Source organism: Salvelinus fontinalis, chromosome 6, assembly GCF_029448725.1.
Source record: "Salvelinus fontinalis isolate EN_2023a chromosome 6, ASM2944872v1, whole genome shotgun sequence".
In the NCBI taxonomy this organism is placed as follows: Eukaryota; Metazoa; Chordata; class Actinopteri; order Salmoniformes; family Salmonidae; genus Salvelinus; species Salvelinus fontinalis.
In genome coordinates, this window is record NC_074670.1 from 24,297,373 (window position 1) to 24,322,354 (window position 24,982).

Sequence of the window (24,982 nt, forward strand, 5' to 3'; positions counted from 1 at the left end):
TCTTTCTGTCGATGCGACTAGATCATGACTGATTCCAGAGAAGATCAATCCAGTCTGGCTGATTGAGAAAACACCTGAACTGTAGCCACATTTGTCTTGTCTGGTTTAAGAGGCTCTGTCTAGTATACGAATCAATTTTGATCACAGCTGTCAAAGTGAAAAGAACATTCACAGATTCATCATGTTACACCTGTGGGTGTATATCAACATCATAAGTAATAAACACAGTTTTTGTTTTTTACACTGCTGGTTAAGAGTACTGTTCATTTTGCATATTCTATAGATACAGAACACTTTGCATCTTCACTAGTCTGGGTCTTCAGAAGTCTGAGTTTGTCTTTTTTTAAGCACTATATCATATTTAGCTATAAGTTATGCATTCACATTTCACTTAGTTCCTTCTAGACTGGGCCTTAAGTGAGGTTCTCAACAGTAAAAACAAAAATCCCCAAAGAATCAGTCTCTTACCATAGATAATGTTTTTGGGGGCAGATATTGACTTGTCAGCAAAACTATCCCGTATTAGAGTACTGTTGCCTGACATTAGGAAGCTAATTGCCCTTTTCCGACACCTTCATTATTTTTAATGGGAATCGGGGGTCTGCTGACCGTATAAAGGTTGCGTCGATACAGCCAGTGCTCTGTGACATAACGTGATGTTATGTCGCTCTGACCTGGATTTAAACACTATTTGAAATATTCACCCCCCAAAAAATGTCACGTTTTTTTTTTGCCTGCCTGGAGTGTTAGATGGGTGGGTTTGAAGTTTTGGGACAATTTTATTGGTTCTATTGAGTCAGGCAAGGTCAATCAGACACAGATATCATACAAATGATTAAAGAATCATATCATTTAACCGAGGTTTGCTGAGATGCAGATCAAGAGACTTCAGGGAAAATAAACTTTCTTGATTGTGTTAGTTAGGGTTAGGGCGTATTAGAATATGCCTCAATCTACACTGCATCTATAATTCATGGATATCAAATAAGCTTGGGGAGAATGTGTTACGCTCCGAATGAAGTTATAATTTGCATGCTGAAATAACTGCATTAATTATGAATTCCTTTATTTCTGGAATGTACTGTAAATCTTAGGAATTGTAAGCCTCATTTATCAAGTATGCTTATTCACAGTTTTACTAATTAAGAGTAATCAGAAACTATATGTGCTATATAGGCTAGCTATATCTTATTCTATGTGCTATATAGGCTAGCTATAGCTTATTCTATGTGTGATATAGGCTAGCTATAGCTTATTCTATGTGCTATATAGGCTAGCTATAGCTTATTCTATGTGCTATATAGGCTAGCTATAGCTTATTCTATGTGCTATATAGGCTAGCTATAGCTTATTCTATGTGCTATAAACGCTAGCTATAGCTTATTCTATGTGCTATATAGGCTAGCTATAGCTTATTCTATGTGCTATAAACGCTAGCTATAGCTTATTCTATGTGCTATATAGGCTAGCTATAGGTTATTCTATGTGCTATATAAGCTAGCTATAGCTTATTCTATGTGCTATATAGGCTAGCTATAGCTTATTCTATGTGCTATAAACGCTAGCTATAGCTTATTCTATGTGCTATATGGGCTAGCTATAGCTTATTCTATGTGCTATATGGGCTAGCTATAGCTTATTCTATGTGCTATATAAGCTAGCTATAGCTCATTCTATGCGCTATATAGTTCACTGCTCAGAATTGATCAAAGTCAGAGCTTGATTAGAGCTCTAGATTTTAATTATTAAAACCACACATTCATCCCTAGGGCAACAGTACACAAGCATACAAAATTTTATATTATAATTATGGAATTATCTTCACACACAGACTAAGGCATCTTCTTTGGATCGAGGCTGACATTTTCAAAACAACCAGAACCCTACAAGACAATACTGTCAAAAGACTAGAATGTGTGATTGGAATTCTCTGCATGCGGCAATTCACAACATCCTGGTAGAATACCCCTCCTCTGTCCTCCCCACCACACAATACACTAATGGAATCTCACTCTAACGTGCATTACTGAACTGGCAAGACAACACAGACGTTTAGCAAGTGTGGTATCTACCACCACATCCAATTAGTTAGAAATATCACCACACAATAACCTGGCCCAATCTCCATCTTCACCCAATTACAGGACTATTGCCACACAAATCACTCAGAGCAATCTCACCATAAACCAAATTACGGGAAATATCACAAAACAATAAATCATTTATTTCTCCCCGTCATCTCATTCCAAATGAATTAGTGTCGGAATATGGGAATATTTTAGATCAGACACATGCCAAGATTTGTTCATACCTATTAATCAAATACCCACTGGTAGTAGAGGGAGAGGAATCTTTTCATACCGGTGTAAAACAGCTCCTGTAAGTGTCGTTAGGGAGCTGTCACAGTGAAATGTGCGGTGAAAATCCTGCCTAACTGAGTCTTTACTGTCAGATGCGTGCTGCTAACATGGACTCTTTATTACCAGAAAATCCCACTGGCACCTTCACAGCTGGAACAGCCGACCATGTGCCAGCCCTAAATGACAACAAAATTGCCGTGATTCTCTTCATGGTGGCAGAGAAGTGGCACAGCGATGGTGAGTAGGGGCATTGTACTGTGCCCACCACCACCTACCACTGGGCATCAGGCTGGATTGCCTTACCAATTATGTTGTTTTCCGAAATGGTACGAGTCCCACAGTCACGCTGCTAACACACTAACACAACCCACTATTTCCTATACACAGGCAATTTAAAAAGGGATATTTCACAGGGTATGTGGTGGGCTTATTTGGCCATTGGCGGTCTCACCAAGCTCCTAACCACTTATTGTCATGCAGTGTGCAGTGGCACCTGGACTGTGAGAGCATCTTATTAGAATTATTCGAGGTATGTGCCTCCCTGGAACGAATCCCTAATGAGTAGAATATCACATTAGCGCCAAATCCTTACCGCCAAAATATCACACAGCAACTGACCCTGAGACAGTTTTACAACGCCCACTCGCCGAGAATAGTTTTTTATTGGCAGGGATAAAACCTGCCATTTACTATTTAATCGAATCATCTCTCCCGCGAATCAATCCACCTCGATCACTGCCTGTTTCCATCCTTTTTTCTTCTTTCCTTCTCCTCCTCCTCCCTCTTGCCATCTGTCTCTCTTTCTCCCACTCCCTCTCTATGCACCCTTCTTCAATCATATTTTCATAACTCTTATTCTCTCCGGCCTGTCCACTTTCATATACCCTTTATCTCTCTAGCTCCTTCCCCCTATCTCCCACTCACTTCCTTTGAATTAAACAGTACATAGTAGAACATCTCATTCCAAAATCACAGGCATTAATATGGAGTTGGTCAACCCTTTGGTGCTATAACAGCCTCCGCTCTTCTGGGAAGGCTTTCCACTAGATGTTGGAAATTTGCTGCGGGGACTTGCTTCCATTCAGCCACAAGAGCATTAGTGAGGTCGAGCACTGATGTCGGGCGATTAGGCCTGGCTCGCAGTCGGCATTCCAATTCATCCTGAAAGTGTTCGATGGGGTTGAGGTCAGGGCTCTGTGCAGGCCAGTCAAGTTATTCTACACCAATCTCGACAAACCATTTCTGTATGGACCTTCCTTTGTGCATGTGGCCATGTTGAAACAGGAAAGGGCCTTCTTCAAACTATTGCCACAAAGTTGGAAGCACAGAATCGTCTAGAATGTCATTGTATACTGTAGTGTTAAGATTTCCCATAACTGGAAAGAAGGGGCCTAGCCCGAACCGTGAAAAACAGCCCCAGACCATTATTCCTCCTCCACCAAACTTGACAGTTGGCACTATTCATTGGAACAGGTAGCGTTCTCCTGGCATCTGCCAGAAGGTGATGCGTGATTCATCACTCCAGAGAACGCGTTTCCACTGCTCCAGAGTCCAATGGCTGCAAGCTTTACACCACTCCAGCCGACGCTTGGCATTGCACATGGTGATCTTAGGCTTGTGTGTGGCTGCTCGGCCATGGAAACCCATTTCATGAAGCTCCCGACGAACAGTTATTGTGCTGACGATGCTTCCAGAAACAGTTTGGAACTCAGTATTGAGTGTTGCATCCGAAGACAGACAATTTTTACACGCTACATGCTTCATCACTCGGCGGTCCCATTCTCTGAGCTTGTGTGGCCTACCACTTCGCGGCTGAGCCGTTGTTGCTCTTAGACATTTCCACCTCACAATAACAGCACTTACAGTTGACTAGGGCAGCTCTAGCAGGCGAGACATTGGACAAACTGACTTGTTGGAAACCCTAACCCTATGACAGTGCCACGTTGAAAGTCATTGAGCTCTTCAGTAAAGCCATTCTACTGCCAATGTTTGTCTATGGAGATTACAAGGCTGTGTGCTCGATTTTACGCACATCAGCAACGGGTGTGGCTCAAATAGCCGAATCCACTCATTTGAAGGGGTGTCCACATACTTTTGTATATACAGTATAGTGTATAATGCTCGGCCTGTGTCTTTAATCACTATGAAATGAGCGGCAGGAGGGCAATGAATGGAAAGTATCAGTTGATGATATCTCAGCAACATGTTTCTCTCAGTCTCAACGGCTGACTCCCCGTGTTGCTATTCACCCTTCTTTCACCCTTCTCTCACCCTGTCTCTCACCCTGTCTCTCACCCTGTCTCTCACCCTGTCTCTTGCTCTCTCTCTCTGTCTATGTACATCTGGCACTCTCTCTCCCACTCCCTCTATCTGGTTCCCTCTCTCCCACACATTTTTTGCCATTACCTCTCTCTCTCTGTCTTTCTCTCTCTCTCCCTCTCTCCATCCCTCTCATTCTCCATCTTTTGGCCCGAGGAGGAGTGTACGAGCCAGCTGCTGAAATTTTTATTGATCTGTTTTTCTCTGCTTTATTTATTTCCCACCCTCCCTTTCGCCATCTATTCCTTTCTCCCACCTACCGTCCCTCCTCTCCTTCCCTCCTCCGACCCAAAAAACCTCCAGCCCTGATAGACCAAGAGAGGCAGTGGAAGGACTAAAAACCACAGCATGACACCATGATTTAGCATTCATTGCATCACGGCACATAGTTTTACCACTGTAAACAACGCTCGAGTTGCCGGCGATGTGTGTGGGCTAAAAACAACTTCTGACAAGTTGAGCACTTGACAGACAGTATTTGTTACAGCAGGATATTTTTGCATTAGTTGCAGCCTGTAGTTGCACTGTCAACAACACAAGAGGTGTAAGGATGTGCGAGGGATAAGACTATGCTGCAGCATGAAAACAGCTTCTGACAAGCTGAGTGCTTAACAGATAGTATTTCTGAAAGCAGGTTAAACTGTTGTTAGAGTGGAACAGTGGAGGCTCCTCAGAGGAAAGGGGAGGACCATCCTACTAAGTCAATTTCATAAAAATAAAAATGGTGAAACATTAAAAAAGTGATATATTTTTTGTAAAACTGTACTAAATATATTCACAGCTGACCAAAGAACTGATTAAGAAACACTGGTTTGCAATGAAAGTCTACAGTAGCCTCAACAGCACCCTCTAGGGTAGCACTATTGTGTAGCCGAAGGACAGCTAGTTTCCCTCTGGATACATTGTATAGACAAAATTACCACAGGGGATATGAGGACATGTGTCCCCCGCAATATTCAGAACAGGTAGAGTCGAAACCCCCAATAATTTCTTTACAATAAAAAATACAAATATTTGTTTTATTTTGGGGGTAGGGGTTGGAGTTCATGGGCCCCCCAGATAGTATATGAAGATGTCATAAGCAATGGCAATGTGTGTAGAATTGCAGGTAATTAAGGTTGACTTTGTTACGAAAACGGTCCAACTCCTTCTCTTTCTCAATTTTCAAACAGCAATGGAGTGTGCCTTTGGTGATTCATTGATGTGTCATTCTTGTCATGCACGTCGTGACTGACGTAGCTACTTCATTAGCAAAGCTAGCCACTTGTAGCTAACCAGTAACTCCACCAATATGTTTTGATGTAATTTCACAGGATTTGTTTTTGGATGGAAGATGTAGAGTGGTAAGAAATTGCATTTCTGTAGCCAAATATCTTATTCATCCATTTTTTAAGCATTAAATTACCAGGTATAATGGTGCATTGATCATTTATACAGTTTAAAGACGTTATTTGAGCATTTTGCCCAGTTTACCTTTAAAGTAACTGTCCAGTGTTTCCAGATTTCTATTAAATCTGACCTATAATTAATTACAATATGAGTGAAATAGTTTTCATTCCAAAACATAGTAATTAAGTATGTTAAAACGCATATTTTCTGTGTTGGAATGGTGTGGGCGTACCCCAACAACAGAATGGTCTGGGCATATATCGGTCATTAAAAATATTCATGCGAGTAAACTGCTGATTGGCCAGATCATCCTGTATGAGGAAATATTCAATCAATCAATCAATTTTATTTTATATAGCCCTTCGTACATCAGATAATATCTCGAAGTGCTGTACAGAAACCCAGCCTAAAACCCCAAACAGCTAGAATGCAGGTGTAGAAGCATTTCTGTTTGAGATACAAGTTTGAGGTTGGGTTTTTGAAGTGTTTTTTTTCTCCAATGTAAGTAGACGAGTCAACAACATTATTTGAGTATGAGTTAACCTAATATGAACTTTTAAAAGTGAGATTTTCATTGGACAGTTTAGAAGTGCAACATTTTCTCTCATCCTCATGACAATGTGTAGAGTAGCAGGAAATTAGCTTAAAAACTGCAAAATGTTCTCTCATTCTCATGGCAAAATGTGAAGAATAGCATGAGACGAGCTATAAAACAGCACATTTTTCTTTCTACCCCATGACAGAATGTGGAGAATTGCAAGAAATTAGCTTTAAAACTGTACAATTCTCTTTCAGACTCCTGACAAAATGTGTAGAATATAATTTTAAAACGGCAAAATATGTTCTCTGGATAAGAGCATCTACTAAATGTCTAAAATGTAAATGTTAATGTGATTGTACACATTGATTACTTCTAGTTTGTTAACTATATTGTTAATCTGGTGACAACGATGTCGGCTGTGTAGCGCTTAGAGGTTATGATATGAAGGTTTGTCTTGGAGAGGTTTTAGCGCCTGGTCACAGACAGCTGTTGTGTTGTTCACTGAAGGCCACAAGCGAAATAAAAATGTGAGAGGAGGAGAGTGAGAAGGGGTGAATAAATTCCTGGGTGTATTAATTCCGCCAATTCTGTTTAAAGGCGTTTCTTAAACAGAAGCAAGCGGAACGAACTGCTTGTTTAATCATTTTGTAAATGTTTGGACTAGTGAATACACCCCAGATCAACTAGATGCAGGCAAGAGTGTGCAAGGCACAATTGTAGGCTAGGTTGTAGCAACCTCATGATGGGTATAGAGAAAATTAGAGTATCATGTAGTAGCCTAAACCTAGCGATGTTACATTGAGCTGGGTGAATGGAATATGAATGACAATAATCCAATATGCTGTAATAGAAATAAGGCCATGCTCATTGAAAAATCATCCTCCCCATCCTCCCTAATCTTAAAGAGCACCGACCGCCACTGGAGTGCAGTAGCAACAGCGGTAGAATACTGTAGTAGTAGTAGTAGTCATGAAAACAATCAGGTAGCACTAGCACAGCAGTAATATAGTAACAATAGTAGGGTACTCTGGCTGCCACTAGTTTTGAATTAATTCCATCAAAATGATTTTGAGGTAAATTGATCAAAGTGTTTGTAATTTAGAAAAAGGGTTTTTATATATTGTAATGACCCGGCTGGGTCATAAAGGGAAAAGAGACGGACTCTAGGTGTGCAGGTCAGAACACAGGTTTATTCATAAACTGGGCTATTGTTCCGGCCACAACCCACGCCGCTAAATGCCGAACGTACACAATGTTACCCTGTCGGGTCAAGAGTCACTCTCATAGGAACAGATCAAGGCACGAACAGAAGAGAGAGAACAATGAGACAGTAATCCCTATTTATGCATTTCCAAATCCCGCGGTATTACCCATCATACCCCCCCAACCTTTCCATCTGTCCTGACATATTCAACCCCTGCTAGTAGCCATGAGAACAATAACACACCCACAAACACAGAACACAATACCGGGTCGTTACATAGCCCCCCCCTTTCTAAACCCTAGCCCCTAGGGTTACACAACAAAATCCTTAAAACGACCCGGAGGTCGCATCAGTCTCTTGGGCCTCCCCGTGACTCTCAGCGGTGGCCCCCCAGAACGCTCCTCTGCCCCAATGTCATTTCCAGCGCCCTCCGAAGAAGCAGCCCCCTCCCCAGGCTCAGGTTGTGCTAGAGTCTCCTCGTTAGACTGTTCCCGTGGGCTCACATCAGAGCCCTCACTCCCATTCCCTACCGTTTTCCTCCCTCTGTAGGGTGCCAATCGATCCCGGTGGACCACCACCTTCCTGCTCCGTGGGGGAACCTCCACCCGGTACGTCACCTCCCCCACTCTCTCTATCACCAGACACGGCCCCACCCATGCACTGTCCAGCTTTGGGCACCGCCCCTTCTTGCGCGTGGGGTTGTGAAGCCACACACATTCTCCCGCTCCAAAGTGCCTCCCCCTAGCGCGCGAGTCGTAGTGGCGCTTTTGGCGCACCCCTGCGTTTTCGAGTTGCTCTCTTGCGAAGGTGTGAGCCGCTTCTAACCGGTTCTGCAGACGACACACATAGTTCGGGCCAGGCAAAACCCCGTCGTCATTATCAGGAGGGTGGCCAAACGTTAGTTCGGCTGGGGTGCGCAACTCACGACCTAACATTAGTAGTGCTGGGGAGCACGCAGTCGATTCTTGAACAGCCGACCTACACGCCATAAGAATAAACGGTAAGTGGGTGTCCCAATCTCTCTGGTGTTTTGAGGTAACGATGGCCAGCTGCTGTGCTAATGTTCTGTTAAATCTTTCCACCAACCCATCGCTCTGCGGGTGAAGCGGAGTAGTGCGCGTCTTCTCCGCGCCCAACCGTCTACACAACTCTGAGAACACCCGTGACTCGAAGTTTCTTCCCTGGTCGCTGTGAATAGACTGTGGCACCCCAAACCGACTGATTATTCCCCCCACCAACGCATCAGCTATTGTCCCCGCCTCCTGGTCTGGGAGAGCGTAAGCCTCCGGCCACTTGGTGAAGTAGTCCATGGCGGTTAGAATCCACCTGTTACCGCTGTCTGTGGTTGGAAACGGCCCTACTATGTCTACCCCCAGTCTCTCCATGGGCTCCCCTACTGGGAATTGTTGTAGGAGGGCGTGTGACTGACCTGGAGGTCCTTTTTTAGCAGCACACTCGTCGCACTGCCTACAAAAGTCCTCAACATCCCTCCTGTGCCTTGCCCAATAGAAGCCTTTACGCATGCGCTTTAACGTTTTGGAGACCCCAAAATGCCCTGCGCCTACTCCCCCATGAAGCTGCTGTAACACGCTCCCCTGCAGCCTTTTGGGCACCACTACCTGCCACGTAATTTCTCCAGTCGCTGGCTTTTTCCACCCCCTCTGGAGCACTCCCTCAGCCACTCTAAGGACTGTGAATTTAGCCCACAGTCCTTTGGTGACTGGTGATAGAGGGGCTACTTCCCCCCACGGCGGTCGTCTTCTCTCTTCCACCCACCGCAGCACAGGACGCAGCTCTGCGTCCTCCTCCTGGCGACGCCTCCACTCCCCAACGTCCACAGCCTCAAGCTCCCGGCACTCTGTCACACTCAGCTGACTCACCGTGGCGGTGACTCCCTCCTCCCTGCACAGTTCTCTCTCTCGCTCCACCCGTTTGGCGCAGTACCCACAGCCATCCTCAGCACACGGGCGGCGGGACAAGGCGTCTGCATTGCTGTGGCGAAGGCCGGCTCTGTGCTCCACCTGGAAGTCGTAGGGTTGTAGCTCCTCCAGCCAGCGGGCAATCTGACCCTCTGGCTCTTTGAAGGAGAGAAGCCACTGCAGGGCGGAGTGATCCGTCCGGACCACAAACGGCAGGCCCCCCAGGTAGTACTTGAAATGGCGTACTGCTGCCACGACAGCCAAAAGCTCTCTCCTTGTCACGCAGTAGCGTTTTTCAGCCTTATCAAAAGTCCTGCTGTAATAAGCTACTACGTGTTCCCCATCAGGACCCCGCTGAGCCAGCACAGCCCCCAACCCCTCATTGCTTGCGTCGGTGTCCAGGATGAACGGACGGTTCGGGTCTGGTGAGGCCAGGACAGGGGCCTCCATCAGGGCCCGTTTGAGGGCCTCAAACGCCCGCTGGTGCTCTTCGGTCCACTGAAAAACAGTGTCCTCCTTGAGTAGCTGGTTCAAAGGAGCCGCTATCCCCGCAAACCCCTTCACAAACCTACGATAGTAGGATGCCAGTCCCAGGAAGCTCTTAACCTCTTTTTTTCCCCCTGGAACTGGCCACCCCCTCACAGCCTCTACTTTGTCTGGCATCGTGCTGATGCCCTCACCACCCAGCTGATGCCCCAGGAACGCCACCTCCCTTTGCATGAAATGGCACTTTCCCGGATGTAATTTTAGCCCCGCCCCCGAGATTCTCTCCAACACTCGCCTAATTGCCCCCAGTGCCCCCTCAAACGATGTGCCGTGCACCAATATGTCGTCTAGGTACACAACACACTCGTCTCTCGGAACCCCCGCCAGCACTCTGTCCATGAGCCTCTCAAAGGTGGCAGGAGCATTACAGAGCCCGAAGCACAGCACCTTGAACTGCCAATGGCCCCTATCTGTGGAGAAGGCCGTTTTTTCACGTGCCCCTGGCGAGAGGGGCACCTGCCAGTAGCCACTGCGCAGATCAAGGGAGGAGAACCACGAGGACCCTCTCACGTGGTCTAGCGACTCATCAATCCTCGGTAGGGGATAAGAGTCTTTAGTGGTGACAGAATTTAGGCCCCTGTAGTCAACACAAAACCTAAGTTTACCCCCTTTCTTAGGCACCATGACGACCGGCGCGGACCATGGGCTATCTGATGGCTCAATGAAATCAGCCCGCAACATGTCAACAATAGCTGTGTCTGCTGCTTCCCTCCTGGCAAGGGGAATACGACGGGGCCGAATTTTAATGGGTCGGGCGTCCCCAGTGTCTATTTCGTGCTGAACTAGGTGCGTTTGTCCTACCTCATCTTCCCCCCAAGCGAAGCTATCTTTAAAGTCCAACAGCAGCTGCTTTAACTGTCTCTGTTGTCCCTCATCCAGACCCTGACAGTTCTTCAGCCACACAGCCTCGACGGCGTCGATAGCTTCCTCCTTCCCCCCGTCGGGCTGATGGGTTGAAGGGGCCAGTGTGTTTTGGGCTACTGGGCTGCCTGTGCTTGCACCATGATGGGGAGTGAAGGCCGTCGCCGCCGGAGACAGCTGCTGGGATGGCACAACGACCAAGGGAGCAGCCGGGATGACCGGTGGAGTTTCTGCAAGCTTGGAGGAAGACGGAGGAACAGCCCTGCCCCCTGCTGGCCCTCCCGAAGGCGACATTCCCACTGTGGGCCCCCCCGACAGCCTCAAAGTACCTGACGCTAAGTCCAACTGAGCCCCACAGTTTTTCAAAAAGTCCATTCCCAGTATACAGGGGTCCTGCACCGCTGCTACCCACACCGGACACCCCACAGTTCTCCCCCCCACAGTCACAGATAGCTGACACTTCCCTAACATGGGGGCTAGCTCCCCCGTGACAGTCCGTAGCTGGACATGGGTCGGCTCCACCCGCACCCCAACAGGTAGTATGTCTGGTCTCACCAGGGTTACTGTAGAGCCCGTGTCGACCAGGGCCAAACATTCCACCCCCTCTACCTTGACGACGACATTGCAGAAGTCCCCAACGGTGGTACGTCCCACCACAACTACCGGACTAGGAAACACGGCGGCAGCTACACCCTGGGGGAGCAGGACCCCACCCTCTTGTCTGCGCTGCTGGGTACCTCCTTTGCTTACAGTGGGTTCGGGGGCGGGGGGGTGGATCCGCGCTGCCCCCTGCGCGAGAACCCGTTGTCGTTTCCCTGGTGACGGGGGAATCTGCCACACTCCCGCTGAATGTGGCCAGGTTGGCCACAACCCCAGCAGACAATAGGAGTTGAGCTGACACTGCGACGTTGCCTTGAGCCCCTCTCCATGACAAGCGAAGCAGTCTTGACCAGCCCGCCCAACTCGTCAACCCACTCTGGCTTTGTGACCCCTGGCACCCCAGCCACCGCTGCTCTCACCTCTGGTTGACTGGTGACTTCCACTCTCACTCCCTCACCCCAGATCAGCTCCCTCTTCCTGGCTATCTCCACTGCAGCCTGCAGAGATGGTGGGTCCGCCATCTGAACATGCTTACCCAGTTCGGTGGAAGAGAGCGCTCTAATAAAACTGTCCCGTGCCAGCTCGTCTTGCACCCCAATCGGCATAGTTGCATAAGCCCGCCTGGTCAGGCTCAGAATACCACTTGCCAACGCCTTTAATGATTCCCCCTGAAGTCTCTTTTTGTTACACAGTTCAATACGCAGCATGTTGGGCTGCGCGTCGCTGCCGAAACGGCCCCCCAATGCCTCCACTAGCGCACCGTAGTCGCCCCTATCGCCCGGGGCTAGCGTTAGCAGGCATTCCGACGCCTCCTCCGCCAGGCTCAGGGCAAGCTGTAACGCTTTCGTCTCGTCAGACCACCTCCCGGCTCTAGCCAACAACTCGAATTGAGTGAAAAAAACTTCCCATTTACCTTGTCCATTGAACTTTGGTAGTTTAGCCGCTACCGTGGCTAATGGCAATAGGTCGCCGCCATCTCTGTTTACCTTAGCAGGCCCAGCCATTTCCGCACCCGGTGACGTCGATATCCCCGTCGCCGTGACGTCAGCTCTCGAGCGATGCGAAGGAAAACCCGCCAGTTCTGCCATCTTGCTGACTGACAATTTAACTCCCGCCATGTGGCTCTCCAGCTTCCCTACGGCAGTCGCCGCCTGACCCTCCCGACCGGGTACCCCCGAGCCCACAACGGACACTTTGTCCGACTCTTCCTTAATTTTCCGCCTCGCCCCAAGCGACATGACCGTAGATGCGAGTCACGCTAAAGCCAACCCGGCCTATACTGAACAGCTAACTCGCCTAGTCACGATCCCGTAGTTCGAAAGCACTTCTGACACCAATGTAATGACCCGGCTGGGTCATAAAGGGAAAAGAGACGGACTCTAGGTGTGCAGGTCAGAACACAGGTTTATTCATAAACTGGGCTATTGTTCCGGCCACAACCCACGCCGCTAAATGCCGAACGTACACAATGTTACCCTGTCGGGTCAAGAGTCACTCTCATAGGAACAGATCAAGGCACGAACAGAAGAGAGAGAACAATGAGACAGTAATCCCTATTTATGCATTTCCAAATCCCGCGGTATTACCCATCATACCCCCCCAACCTTTCCATCTGTCCTGACATATTCAACCCCTGCTAGTAGCCATGAGAACAATAACACACCCACAAACACAGAACACAATACCGGGTCGTTACAATATAATCCAATTAAATTAGATCCATTATTTTATATATTTAGTACCAGTCAAAAGTTTTTGGGTTACTATGTGATTCCATATGTGTTATTTCATAGTGTTGATGTCATCACTATTATTCTACAATGTAGAAAATAGTAAAAATAAAGAAAAACTCTTGAGTGAGTAGATTTAGGCACTAATTTAGGCACTGGCTCGCCCAGTTAGCTAACTAGCAACCTCACTTGCAGAAAGTCTAAAGTGAAATAAATGTTAGCCAGCTAGTTAGCATAAGCTAATGTCTGCTAGCATAGCTAGCTAACCCCCAGTTAGCTGTTTAAGGATTAGGGTTATGGTTCAGAGTTAGAATAAGGGCCAGTGTTAGGATTAGGATAGGGGTTAGGGTCAGAATAATGGTTAGGGTTAGATTAAGTGTCAGTTCTCCACAGTTCCTAAAATAGTTTTCATTTCTTTTATTTTCAGATGAGAGTTTACAAGAAATGATCTGACAAAGAGGTGCTCCATTGTGCCCTGAATGATATTGAAAATGGGTAGGGCATTAAGGCAGAGTCCCGTGCTTTTAATATGCCACCCAAAACCATAAGGCGCCACCCAAAACCATAAGGAGCCACCGAGACAAGCAGGTCAAACCCCCAGGCCACAGCCATTTGAGTGGGTCACCAGTCTTCACTGAGCCCTTTTCGGACTTACATCATGGGATGTCCAAAAACTTGCCTTTGACCCAGCGGAGAGGATGGGAATCCAAAACACATTCAATAAAGAAAGGCGGTTGGCAGGCATAGACTGGCTTTACGGTTTTATGAAGCGGCACACAGAATAATCCATCCATATCTCACAAGCAACCAGTCTGGTTCGAGCTGTTTGTGTGTGTGTGTGTGTGTGTGTGTGTGTGTGTGTGTGTGTGTGTGTGTGTGTGTGTGTGTGTGTGTGTGTGTGTGTGTGTGTGTGTGTGTGTGTGTGTGTGTGTGTGTGTGTGTGTGTGTGTGTGTGTGTGTGTGTGTGTTTAATCAATATTTATTCTGTTATATTCCCAAAAATGTATAAGTATTACAAACTATTGAAAACCGTTTGCTCTTGAATTTCATTTCAGAGACTGCTGGGATTTAAAATCTTGCCTTATTCAAATGAATATGAGTTTAGTTTAACTGTACATAATGAAGTGTAAGGAAAAGGTAAAAGAAGAATGAGAATTTACTGTACGTGCAGGTGAGGTAAAAATTAAAATAGGGACAGTTCTGTGAAACCCTATGGGGGGGGGGGGGGGGGGGGGGGGCATCTTACCCAAGTAGCTGGTAAATGCCCCTTTCTTTTTTATTAAATAACAAAAAAATCTGTCTACTGTAGTCATTTATTATCCTTTATAGCATGGCCATCATCCACCAACATTTGGGGGGAGGGGGTGGGGCATAGTACTCCATGTTACCCTATTAGTATTGCAATAAAATGGATTCAGATTATGAATCTAATGTTATCTCAAAGTAATTATAGGGCTTCTGCGGTATCATATCCCAGTGGTAAATATTACCATGGTTAACCGGGTGCGTGGAGAGTACTCTAACAGACCACAATAGAGCAGCAGGGTGGAAACTAATGTTTGTCTCCCCTGTGTTGTTGTACAAATTAACACACTCCTTCACATAGCCAAACACAAGACAATTACGCATTTGCAAACACACACACACACACACACACACACACACACACACACACACACACACACACACACACACACACACACACACACACACACACACACACACACACACACACACACACACACACACACACACACACACAGAGACAGACATAAAGATGCACCCACGCTTGCACGCACCCATGCACGCACGCACACACACACACACACACACACACACACACACACACACACACACACACACACACACACACACACACAAACACCCCATCCACCCCCACCCCACACGCACACACACCCACAGTCCCATCAGGCATGGACCAGGCTGCATTAGTTTCCTAAGCCTCTTCCATTGATTTGCCAGCGAAGCTTCTTGTCTCTGGTAATGAGGACAGGGAGAGAAGCGGGACCCGAGTCCCTCACAGCTCCCACAGGAGAAAGAAGCAGCGGCTGCTCTAATCTGAATTGTGTTTCCAACGATGCTAACTCCCTCACACAAAAAGACAAGAGATAGGGGGGGTAAAATCTCTCCCTCTCCTATCTCTCTCTGTCTCTCTCCAGATAGCTCAATCTACATGCACTGGCTAAAGCCTCGGCGCCTCAGAGCCAGAAAGAGAGGAATGAGGATTTAGCCTTAGCCAGAGACATATTCGATTTTCCCTATGTGCCTGTATTGATAAGAGATCAATGAAAGTTATTTATGTGCACAAATATGTATGAATATATAGATGTTCCTCTCTACCTCTCAAGGCTGGGTGCTCCTGGCTCCGATGGGCTTCATTGATTTACTGTTCGCACCTTCACTGGGGGAATTGTTTAAATTCATCTTGCGGGTGGCCCTATAAAGGCGGCGTTTGAGTGTGTGTGTGCATATGACCGTGTGTGTGTGTGTGTGTGTGTGTGTGTGTGTGTGTGTGTGTGTGTGTGTGTGTGTGTGTGTGTGTGTGTGTGTGTGTGTGAGAGAGTGTGTGAAAGAGTGTGTGTGTGTTGGGGGGTATATGGTATACAGTATATATCCAACTACTCTCTGCCTCTACATCCATTCTGCCGCCACTTGAATTATGTTTCTCTTCCTGCGTTAAATAAAACATAGGCCTTTTTCCATTACTATTAGGTTGAGGGCCCATTGCTCATGCACATATTCATGCACAGGGCAGCGCTGGCCGCTGGGGTTGAGCTGGGAATAGGACAAGGAGGCGGGGTGGGAGAGAAGGGAAGTATTACACTGTATTACTGTAATTAAACACAGTAAAATAACCTGTCCCACATTGAAAGTGATCCTGGTTCATTTCCATTGCATTGAACTCCATTTATAATAACTGTGATTATAATTACAAACAAGCTTGGCTGTAATCATTATTTATGGGACTGACACTTATGTATAATTGCCTCGCCAGACCCAATATGGGAGGCCAGTGAAGTGTTTATCAAAACTCACTGGAGGAAATCTACAGGGCAATGAGGTGACGGAGCACTGCCTATCACCCATCACCCCCTTATCCTCTCCGCACTCAGAGCGCCCATCTAGAGGTTGACCCCATGACCCCAAGTCACTGTTCCAGCCTGAAAGCCACTAACATTACAACACCCTTCCAGAGGCCAGCATCTAACCACCCTCACCCGGTTGAAAACAATCCAAATACCCACAGAAACATATTTGGATGTAGATGTGGATGGAATAGCCCCTAAGGCCAGTCATGTTTAAGCCAAGATAAGGTCAGTAATAGGCATGGGTGGAAAAGTGGAAGATTTCACAGAAACACTTGGGGCCGTTCTCTCCATGATGCCCCTCTCCATAGCAACACTTCCTGATTTAGTTCGAACCACACAAGGCTATCTGTCAATTCTCCATCCAGCATGAGTGATACGGTGGAAGCACATCATCCATTGCACAAACCCCAGTACACAGTCTCACATTCCCCACATACAGCTGGAAAACACTTTGTGGCAATTGTTTATGTAAAAAGGGCCTTGTAAAAATCTAATTGAAAATGTGAAATAGCACACAGCCCACTTGTTTTATGTATGGGCACTGCTATATATACAGTTGAAGTCGGAAGTTTACATACACTTAGGTTGAAGTCATTACAACTCATTTTTCAACCACTCCACAGATTTCTTGTCAACAAACTATAGTTTTGGCAAGTCGGTTAGAACATCTACTTTTGAGCATGACAAGTCATTTTTCCAACAATTGTTTACAGACAGATTATTTCACTTAATTCACTGTATCACAATTCCAGTGGGTCAGATGTTTACATACACTAAGTTGACTGTGCCTTGGAAAATTCCAGAAAATTATGTCATGGCTTTAGAAGCTTCTGATAGGCTAATTGACATCAATTGGGTCAATTGGAGGTGTACCTGTGGATGTATTTCAAGGCCTACCTTCAAACTCAGTGCCTCTTTGCTTAACATCATGACAAAATCAAAATAAATCAGCCAAGACCTCAGAAAAAAAACTGGAGACCTCCACAAGTCTGGTTCATCCTTGGGAGCAATTTCCAAACGCCTGAAGGTACCATGTTCATCTGTACAAACAATAGTAGACAAGTATAAACACTATGGGACCACGCAGCTGTCATACCACTCAGGAAGGAGACGCGTTCTGTCTCTTAGAGATGAACGTACTTTGGTGCGAAAAGTGCAAATCAATCCCAGAACAACAGCAAAGGACCTTGTGAAGATGCTGGAGGAAACAGGTACAAAAGTATCAGTAAAACAGTAAAACGAGTCCTATATCGACATAAACTGAAAGGCCGCTCAGTTAGGAAGAAGCCACTGCTCCAAAACAGCCATAAAAAAGCCAGACTACGGTTTGCAACTGCACATGGGGACAAAGATGGTACTTTTTGGAAAAATGTCCTCTGGTCTGAAGAAACAAAAATAGAACTGTTTGGCCATAATGACTACCGTTATGTTTGGAGGAAAAAGGGGGAGGCTTGCAATCCGAAGAACACCATCCCAACCGTGAAGCACAGGGGTGGCAGCATCATGTTGTGGGGGTGCTTTGCTGCAGGAGGGACTGGTGCACTTCACAAAATAGATGGCGTCATGAGGAGGAAAATGATGTGGATATATTGAAGCAACATCTCAAGACATCAGTCAGGAAGATAAAGCTTGGTCGCAAATGGGTCTTTCAAATGGACAATGAACCCAAGCATACTTCCAAAGTTGTGGCAAAATGGATTAAGGACAACAAAGTCAAGGTATTGTGAGTGGCCATCACAAGCCCTGATATCAATCCTATAGAACATTTGTGGGCAGAACTGAAAAAGCGTGTGCGAGCAAGGAGGCCTACAAACCTGACTCAGTTACACCAGCTCTGTCAGGAGGAATGGGCAAAAATTCACCCAACTTCCACAAGCTTCCCACAATTTTCCACAAACATTTGACCCGAAAAGTTTGACCAAAGTTAAACAATTTAAAGGCAATGCTACCAAATACTAATTGAGTGTGTGTAAACTTCTGACCCACTGGGAATGTGATGAAAGAAATAAAAGCTGAAATAAATAATTCTCTCTACAATTATTCTGACATTTCACATTCTTAAAATAAAGTGGTGATCCTAGCTGACATAAGACAGGGAATTTTTACTAGGATTAAATGCCAGGAATTGTGAAAACTGAGTTTAAATGTATTTGGCTAAGGTGTATGTAAACTTCCAACTTCAACTGTACTTCCCTCAGCATCCAGCATCTCTACTTTTCTTTCCAAAAGAGCAACTCCAAGAGACCCAAACTCCGGGCTTCTCAGTCTCACATCCAATGGTGTCTGGCAACAGATGAAGAAGAACCGAGAAAAAGGCAAACAAATACAGGCTCCAAAAAAGAGGAGCATATGCAAGCCAGGCTTGGAGAACAACGGCGGCACAGAAATGGTGGCTTTCAAACGGGGGGAGGCAGGGGAGGAGGAGGGAGGCAGAAAAGAGGGGAAGAGAGGCCCCTCCAGATTAGGAGCTCGAGGCATCTGTTGGTGCTGGCATACAGACGCGTCTGCAGCTCTTCATCTCCCAGCCAAAGCCGGTGATTTGACCGAACACAGACAGGGGGGGCCATGCCATCAACATGTGCCACAATGTGCCACGCGCCTTGACCCCACTTGTCCCCCATATGTCGCTGTAACGAGAGCGATGGCGGGCAACGCAGCGACCCGCCTGTTTTACCTGCGCCCGATACGCCCCGTAACACTTCCAGCTACCTGCACCTGTACCCTTTGATTCATTATGGACACCTTTTGTCCCGTGGATGCTAGTTTGGAGTAGTTCGGAGCCAGAAGCATCTGTTGGGTTGTTTGAAAATAGCTTCAGCGATATACAGGAGAGAATTTTCAAAGGTTAAGGATGACGTGTCTGAGAGGGATAAACGACTGTAATGTGGAAAAGTAGAGAGAGGTTTATGTACCGCACCAAATGGATTAGAGAACTTTTGATTGAGCTTGGTCTGCTACCAAGGTAAAGACCAAAGGTCAAATGTCAGGTTATGCTGATATGTGACCTTGACTTAAGGCCATTTCTCTCAGCATACAGATATGTAATCAGATAGAATGTGTTACTGTGTAGGAGCATGTGCTAGAATGTGAATCTGTACAGATGCAGGTGCTATGTCTTTGTGCAGGTGCTAGCTTTTGTTACTGACATATTTACATCATGAGGTCGTAAATAAGCATCTCCTATTCCTAGACCATGAAATATAATCTTTAGCAGCACTGCAGCATATTTATCATTACAAGTAAAGTACATGCTCACATGAACCTCATAATAAGATACTTACCACAGGTGTCTGTCACAACAGCGATCCTCTTTGTGGAGTCTAAATGGTTTAATTTGGTGTGGGGGCGTGTAGTTATATTCTCAGGCTTAGTTAGCTTTCATTGAGAAAACGAGTGGGAAGCAAAGTCTCCCAGCGTGCCATCTCAGACGTAGACGAGAAAGGTTTAGGAGAACCGGGTCCTATAATTAGGCACCAAACATTAGAAATTTGACTGAAACAGGGAGAGACGATCTGAACTTGTCCAATGAGAAGTCGCTTTTGTGTTCCATTGTAAAACGTTTTGCTACGGGGGCACTCCTCTCTGCCTGAGGAACAATAACCACATAGAATTCATTAGGCACCAAACGGATAAAAAACAGACTGAAACAGGGAGGAACTACCTGAACTTATCCAAAAAGAAACATTCGTTTTCATGTTCCGCTGCATAACATTTTGCTACTGTGTGCCATAATGAATACGACCTTGGTTATCACTCTGTCTGAGGATGGAAACTAATGAATTAGCATCTCTCAGTCCAATACAGCCAAAGCCATTAAGCCGAAAGGCCCATAGCACATTAGGTGCTCCTCAGAATGCTCACTAGGCGTTGTGCTTAGAGATGCCACAGCTACGACTTCGAACGTCACTGCAAAGGTCAGCAGAAGCCAACATGATGTTTGACACTTCGTAGCTAATGGTAATATCAGCCTCACAGGAGTGCTGATCAATGACTAAATGGATGTAGATTCAATCAAGCAGCGCAAACTTGATTTATAAATGACTCAAATAGCAACGGAGAATGATATTCCCAATCCAAAATCCCCCCCCCCCCCCCCCTAGCTCTTACACCCTGTGCATTTTTATCCGAGAGTACTGTATAGGTCTAAGCTCCCTGACAAGCTATAGGAGTACATTTCCATACTTTGCTTATACCTATTCAATCCTCACAGATCTACACAGGTGCATAGGATGTAACCGCTATAGGGACGAAGGGTCAGTTTGGGAGTGAGGACTCCATCTGACACACTCCAATGAGCACTACACATGCTCACGTCTTTGGGGCACCGTGCATGATTTAACAGGGAGCTGACCAGGCTTTTAATGGCTGTGTTCCATCCTTCCTCCCTCATCATTCATGCATGCCTCCACATGAGTGGGTGTGTGGCGGTAGCAGCAGCCGGGAAACTGGCTACATCGTTTTCTAGAGATGGCAATGATATACTCTCAGTCAACTTCATACTATAGTGTCAGTGTACCACACGGAACAAAGATGACGCTGATATACAGTATTCTCAGTCAACTGCAAACCGTCACTTTGAATGTGCTACACACTAAAACAAGAATATGGCCTCTCTAGGCTTCATTCATCAACTGTGCAGTTTAGTGCTCCAACATGTGGATATGGTAGGTTGGTAAAACGCCATTTTAGTTCAACCAATTCATATGTCCTTAGAATCTTAAAAGCAGGTTGTGAATTGGTACTGTGAACCCAATATGGGCTACAATCATATGGTTTCATGCTGTTCTGTTTGGTGTTCGTGTCCTGCAGGGCTGTCCATCTGCCCCATTCCTGATGTAGCCTAGGCCCTACTCGAATCCCACTATAACCAGCTGGGTACTCCACCAATCCCACTCTACCCCGGCCCTGCCTGCATCTGTGAGCAATTATAGCATCTTATTACACTGACACATCAATTATTGTTATTAAGGCCAGGTTATTTATTTAATTCATGATTTCCCACAGGTAATGAGCGAGAGTAATCGAGGCACGCATGTGTGATGTGTGGTTTAATGTGTGGTTTAATATGTGGTTTGCGTCACGGCACGTGCGCAAGGGACGCACCAGATGTTGAAAGGAGCGCGGGGGGAGGCATACGAGAATCTACAACAACATCAACAGTGTGTGGATTGAGATACAGCAAAAGTGCAAGATTGTTATAATATCGGTCACGGTAGGAAATGAAAAGCATTGGGGCTGTAACTTATATTGCAATGCTATTTATCTTCCGGCGCTCCATATGACATAGCACTTTTGTGATGCCCAAGTTTCCCTTCCTCTGCGGTGCACATTGCACAACATACAGCATAAACCATTGTCCAATTTATGAGGCGCATCCATCCTTTGTGAAATTAATAACAAAGCATAGTGAAATCCCCTATGAATCATCCGGATGTACAAGCGAGCTCCGCAATTATCTTACACTTATCTTTTAACCAGTTAAAAGCGACAGACAATGTAGTGGATAAATAACTAGCCACGGCGAGGGAAAGTAGAGAAGGTTACTGGGCTACACTGTACAGAGTGCCCTATACGTGTTGGAATGCCCCATGCTCTATCTCTCTGTCTATTGTTATCTCTTGCAACCTTGCAGAAAAGGTTTTTTTGCTACACTCTTCTCAACTGCTTGTACTGCATGGCAAAGTATGTAGGAGCAGTGCGAGCGGCATACTACGAACGTTACCACCAGATCAATCATGTCACGTATTGGAATGCGCCCGCCTTCTGATAGACCAGAGAGGATGGGAATGGGGTGTCTCGAATTCTGAAGTGAAATATGTTAACATGCACCACTCGTAGGCTACAAGCATGCTGAAGATGGAGCCGTGCGCTGCGCAAAGGCTGTAGCCTATACCTACCACATGCTAACGCACACTCACTGTTTCATCCACTCACACCTCTCTCTCTCGCGCGCGCGCCCTCCCTATCTCTCGCTCTCCAAACTGTGAGCAAATGAAAACCGAGTGTGCACTGTAGCACACACACGCATGATTCATAAGCAGGTAGACCCCCACCACGAAGCCTCGGCATTAGTATTCACCTCCAGCACCGTACCAGAGAGAATGAAGGGGAAGATGCATGTATGGATCCAATCCAGCGCCAACATCAAATCAAAGTAGCGTACTAGAACTTACCTTTCGACAGCAATGCGAGGAGCAAACCAGCGAACACGTTTCGTAAGACTGGGCACCTCATGTTTTGATGTTTCGATGGATTTTTAGTTGTTGTTTTCGTAGTAGGATACCGTTGTAGTCCCCTTGTATGGAGCCTTTGCAGGAAAAATGTAAAAAGATCTACCTGGTGTGTTTTATTTATGTCCAACAGTAATAACCAACTGCTTTTACATGTGACTGAACAAAAACATGTGTCTATCCCCTTGACTTTTCTCGCTGATGACCCCACTTAGCCAAAGAAGGGATTGTTGATGTTTTCGTAGACGTAGAGGGAATACCAAATGACAAAATTCTGGTGCAAAAATCTCAAATATTCCAGACACTGAATTAATGTTGTTTTCAATGGTTTGGAGAGCAAATGTGCTCAAATGCGCACCTAGACACGAAGGTAAATACTCAACTGTTTTCTGTCAAGTATTCGACAGAACATTGCAAACTAATGGATACAATATGTGCGTTCTGTAGTAGACAATTCGTCCCGTAATTAGGCTCCTCTCCTCTATCTCTGTCGGTATGCAGCGCGTCTTGTCGCCCTGCACTCAATGCGTTGCTCCGAGAAACAACAAATGCGAAGCGCGCAAGAAAAGACATGATTGACAGTTCAAGGAGAACTCCTTTCTTCCAATCATCGGCACCAAGGAAGGGGGGCGGGAGCTACTATTGTACTGCAGCCCCTCTCGGAGAGGGTGGGAAAGGACGCGGACTGGCCAATCCGAGGTGCATGGTGGGCGGGTAAAAGCGCGAGGCGAAAACGGCGCGGTGATAATGCAATGTGATTTATGGCAGGCTTAGTCTTGCTGCAGTACTCGGAGAAACAGTGGTCCACAGGGGGACAGACATAATAACTATACCACAGGGACCGAGGTAGAGTGAGAGAGGGATAGGTGGAGCTACGAGGAATGAGTGCGTGGTGGGTATCTGAATTAGGCTATTGGATAAAGGGTGAAGGTTCTATTCGGGTTGTTTTGTTGGGCGTATGCCCAGGGGTTGCCCACATGACCATAGAATGGATGGAGTTCCAATACCTTAGAATGGGAGACATCTTACAGTGAAACATGAATAGACCAGTGAACACTTATTATGGAAAAGCAAACCATTTTGATCACAGTTACACCTGTAAGTGCACTTGTTGGAAGACCATGCAATTGAGTCCACATGAGCGTTTTGGAATATCACTAGGCCTACTCGTCTAGAAAAAGCCAACTGCATTATGCAGGGTTTATGCACATGGCTACACACCAACAGTGTGCGAGATGACTGGATTTAACACGATAGTAGCAGATGAGTACAGCAAAGTGACTGCTCTGCAGTGTTGAAGCATGCAACACCTAATATTCCCTACACATCATATATTCCATTGAAAGTCAAATGAAACCAGGCAGATTCAGCACCATCGAAGTGGACAGCGACATATCCGGAATATGGAAGTGCAGCACCATTGAGGTGGGCAGTGAGCGAATCGGAATTCAGAAGTTCAGGACCATTGAAGTGGACAGCGACGGAATCGGAAAGTTTAGCACCTGGGCAGTGGACTGCAGTGGACTGCGGCGTTTCGGGCGCACTAATGGCACTCCCTACTGGGGAATCCCTTATAATGAGATTAAGCCTAACCAGGAACGGGGAGGCTCCCCTAGGAACTCTGCAGGGTTGGGGAGTGTAATGTAACTGATTACAAAAAAAAAAGAACTGTAAGCCATTATGTTACCAGCTAACATATTGTTATCAGATTACCGATACTTCTGAAAAACTAGATGATTACTTTTAAATTCAGAAAATATGTCTGCGGGAGAAAAATAATGTATGACACTTTTCTGTTTTCTCAATTGCATTCAAATCAGTATTTGAAGGCGCAAATGTAAGTTTGTTCCGCCTGAGGGAGCCTGACCCCAAGTCAGAGACCACTATGATGACACACCAAATGCTTTTGTCTTCCAATGGTGCAACTGTTGTCTGCATTCAAAGATTTTACATCCAACTTGAATAAACACTTGTAGGTAAGGACGACAGCAGTGGTGTAGCCTACGGGCGATACGGATATAACTTATTATTAATATCTACTTAGCGCAATTATGTAAATCACACTGCTGCTTTCTCATTTAGCTATTTGCGCTTACGGATTGTGGTTATTGTGGATGGCTGTTCACACATTTTGCCTATATGTGTATTTTAACCCGGTTGTTTTGAATACATT

The 24,982-nt window shown here is 46.0% G+C and overlaps 1 protein-coding gene across 1 annotated transcript in view; it reads right to left on the reverse strand.

Annotated features, from left to right (window-relative positions):
• LOC129857400 (igLON family member 5-like) overlaps window positions 1-23,363 on the reverse strand; it is a 143,165-nt gene extending 119,802 nt beyond the window's left edge. Inside the window, exon 1 of the mRNA XM_055925615.1 lies at window positions 22,753-23,363. Coding sequence (XP_055781590.1) covers window positions 22,753-22,813 — 61 coding nt within the window. The 5' untranslated portion in view covers window positions 22,814-23,363. The remainder of the gene's footprint in view (window positions 1-22,752) is intronic.
• Window positions 23,364-24,982: the final 1,619 nt, after the last annotated feature.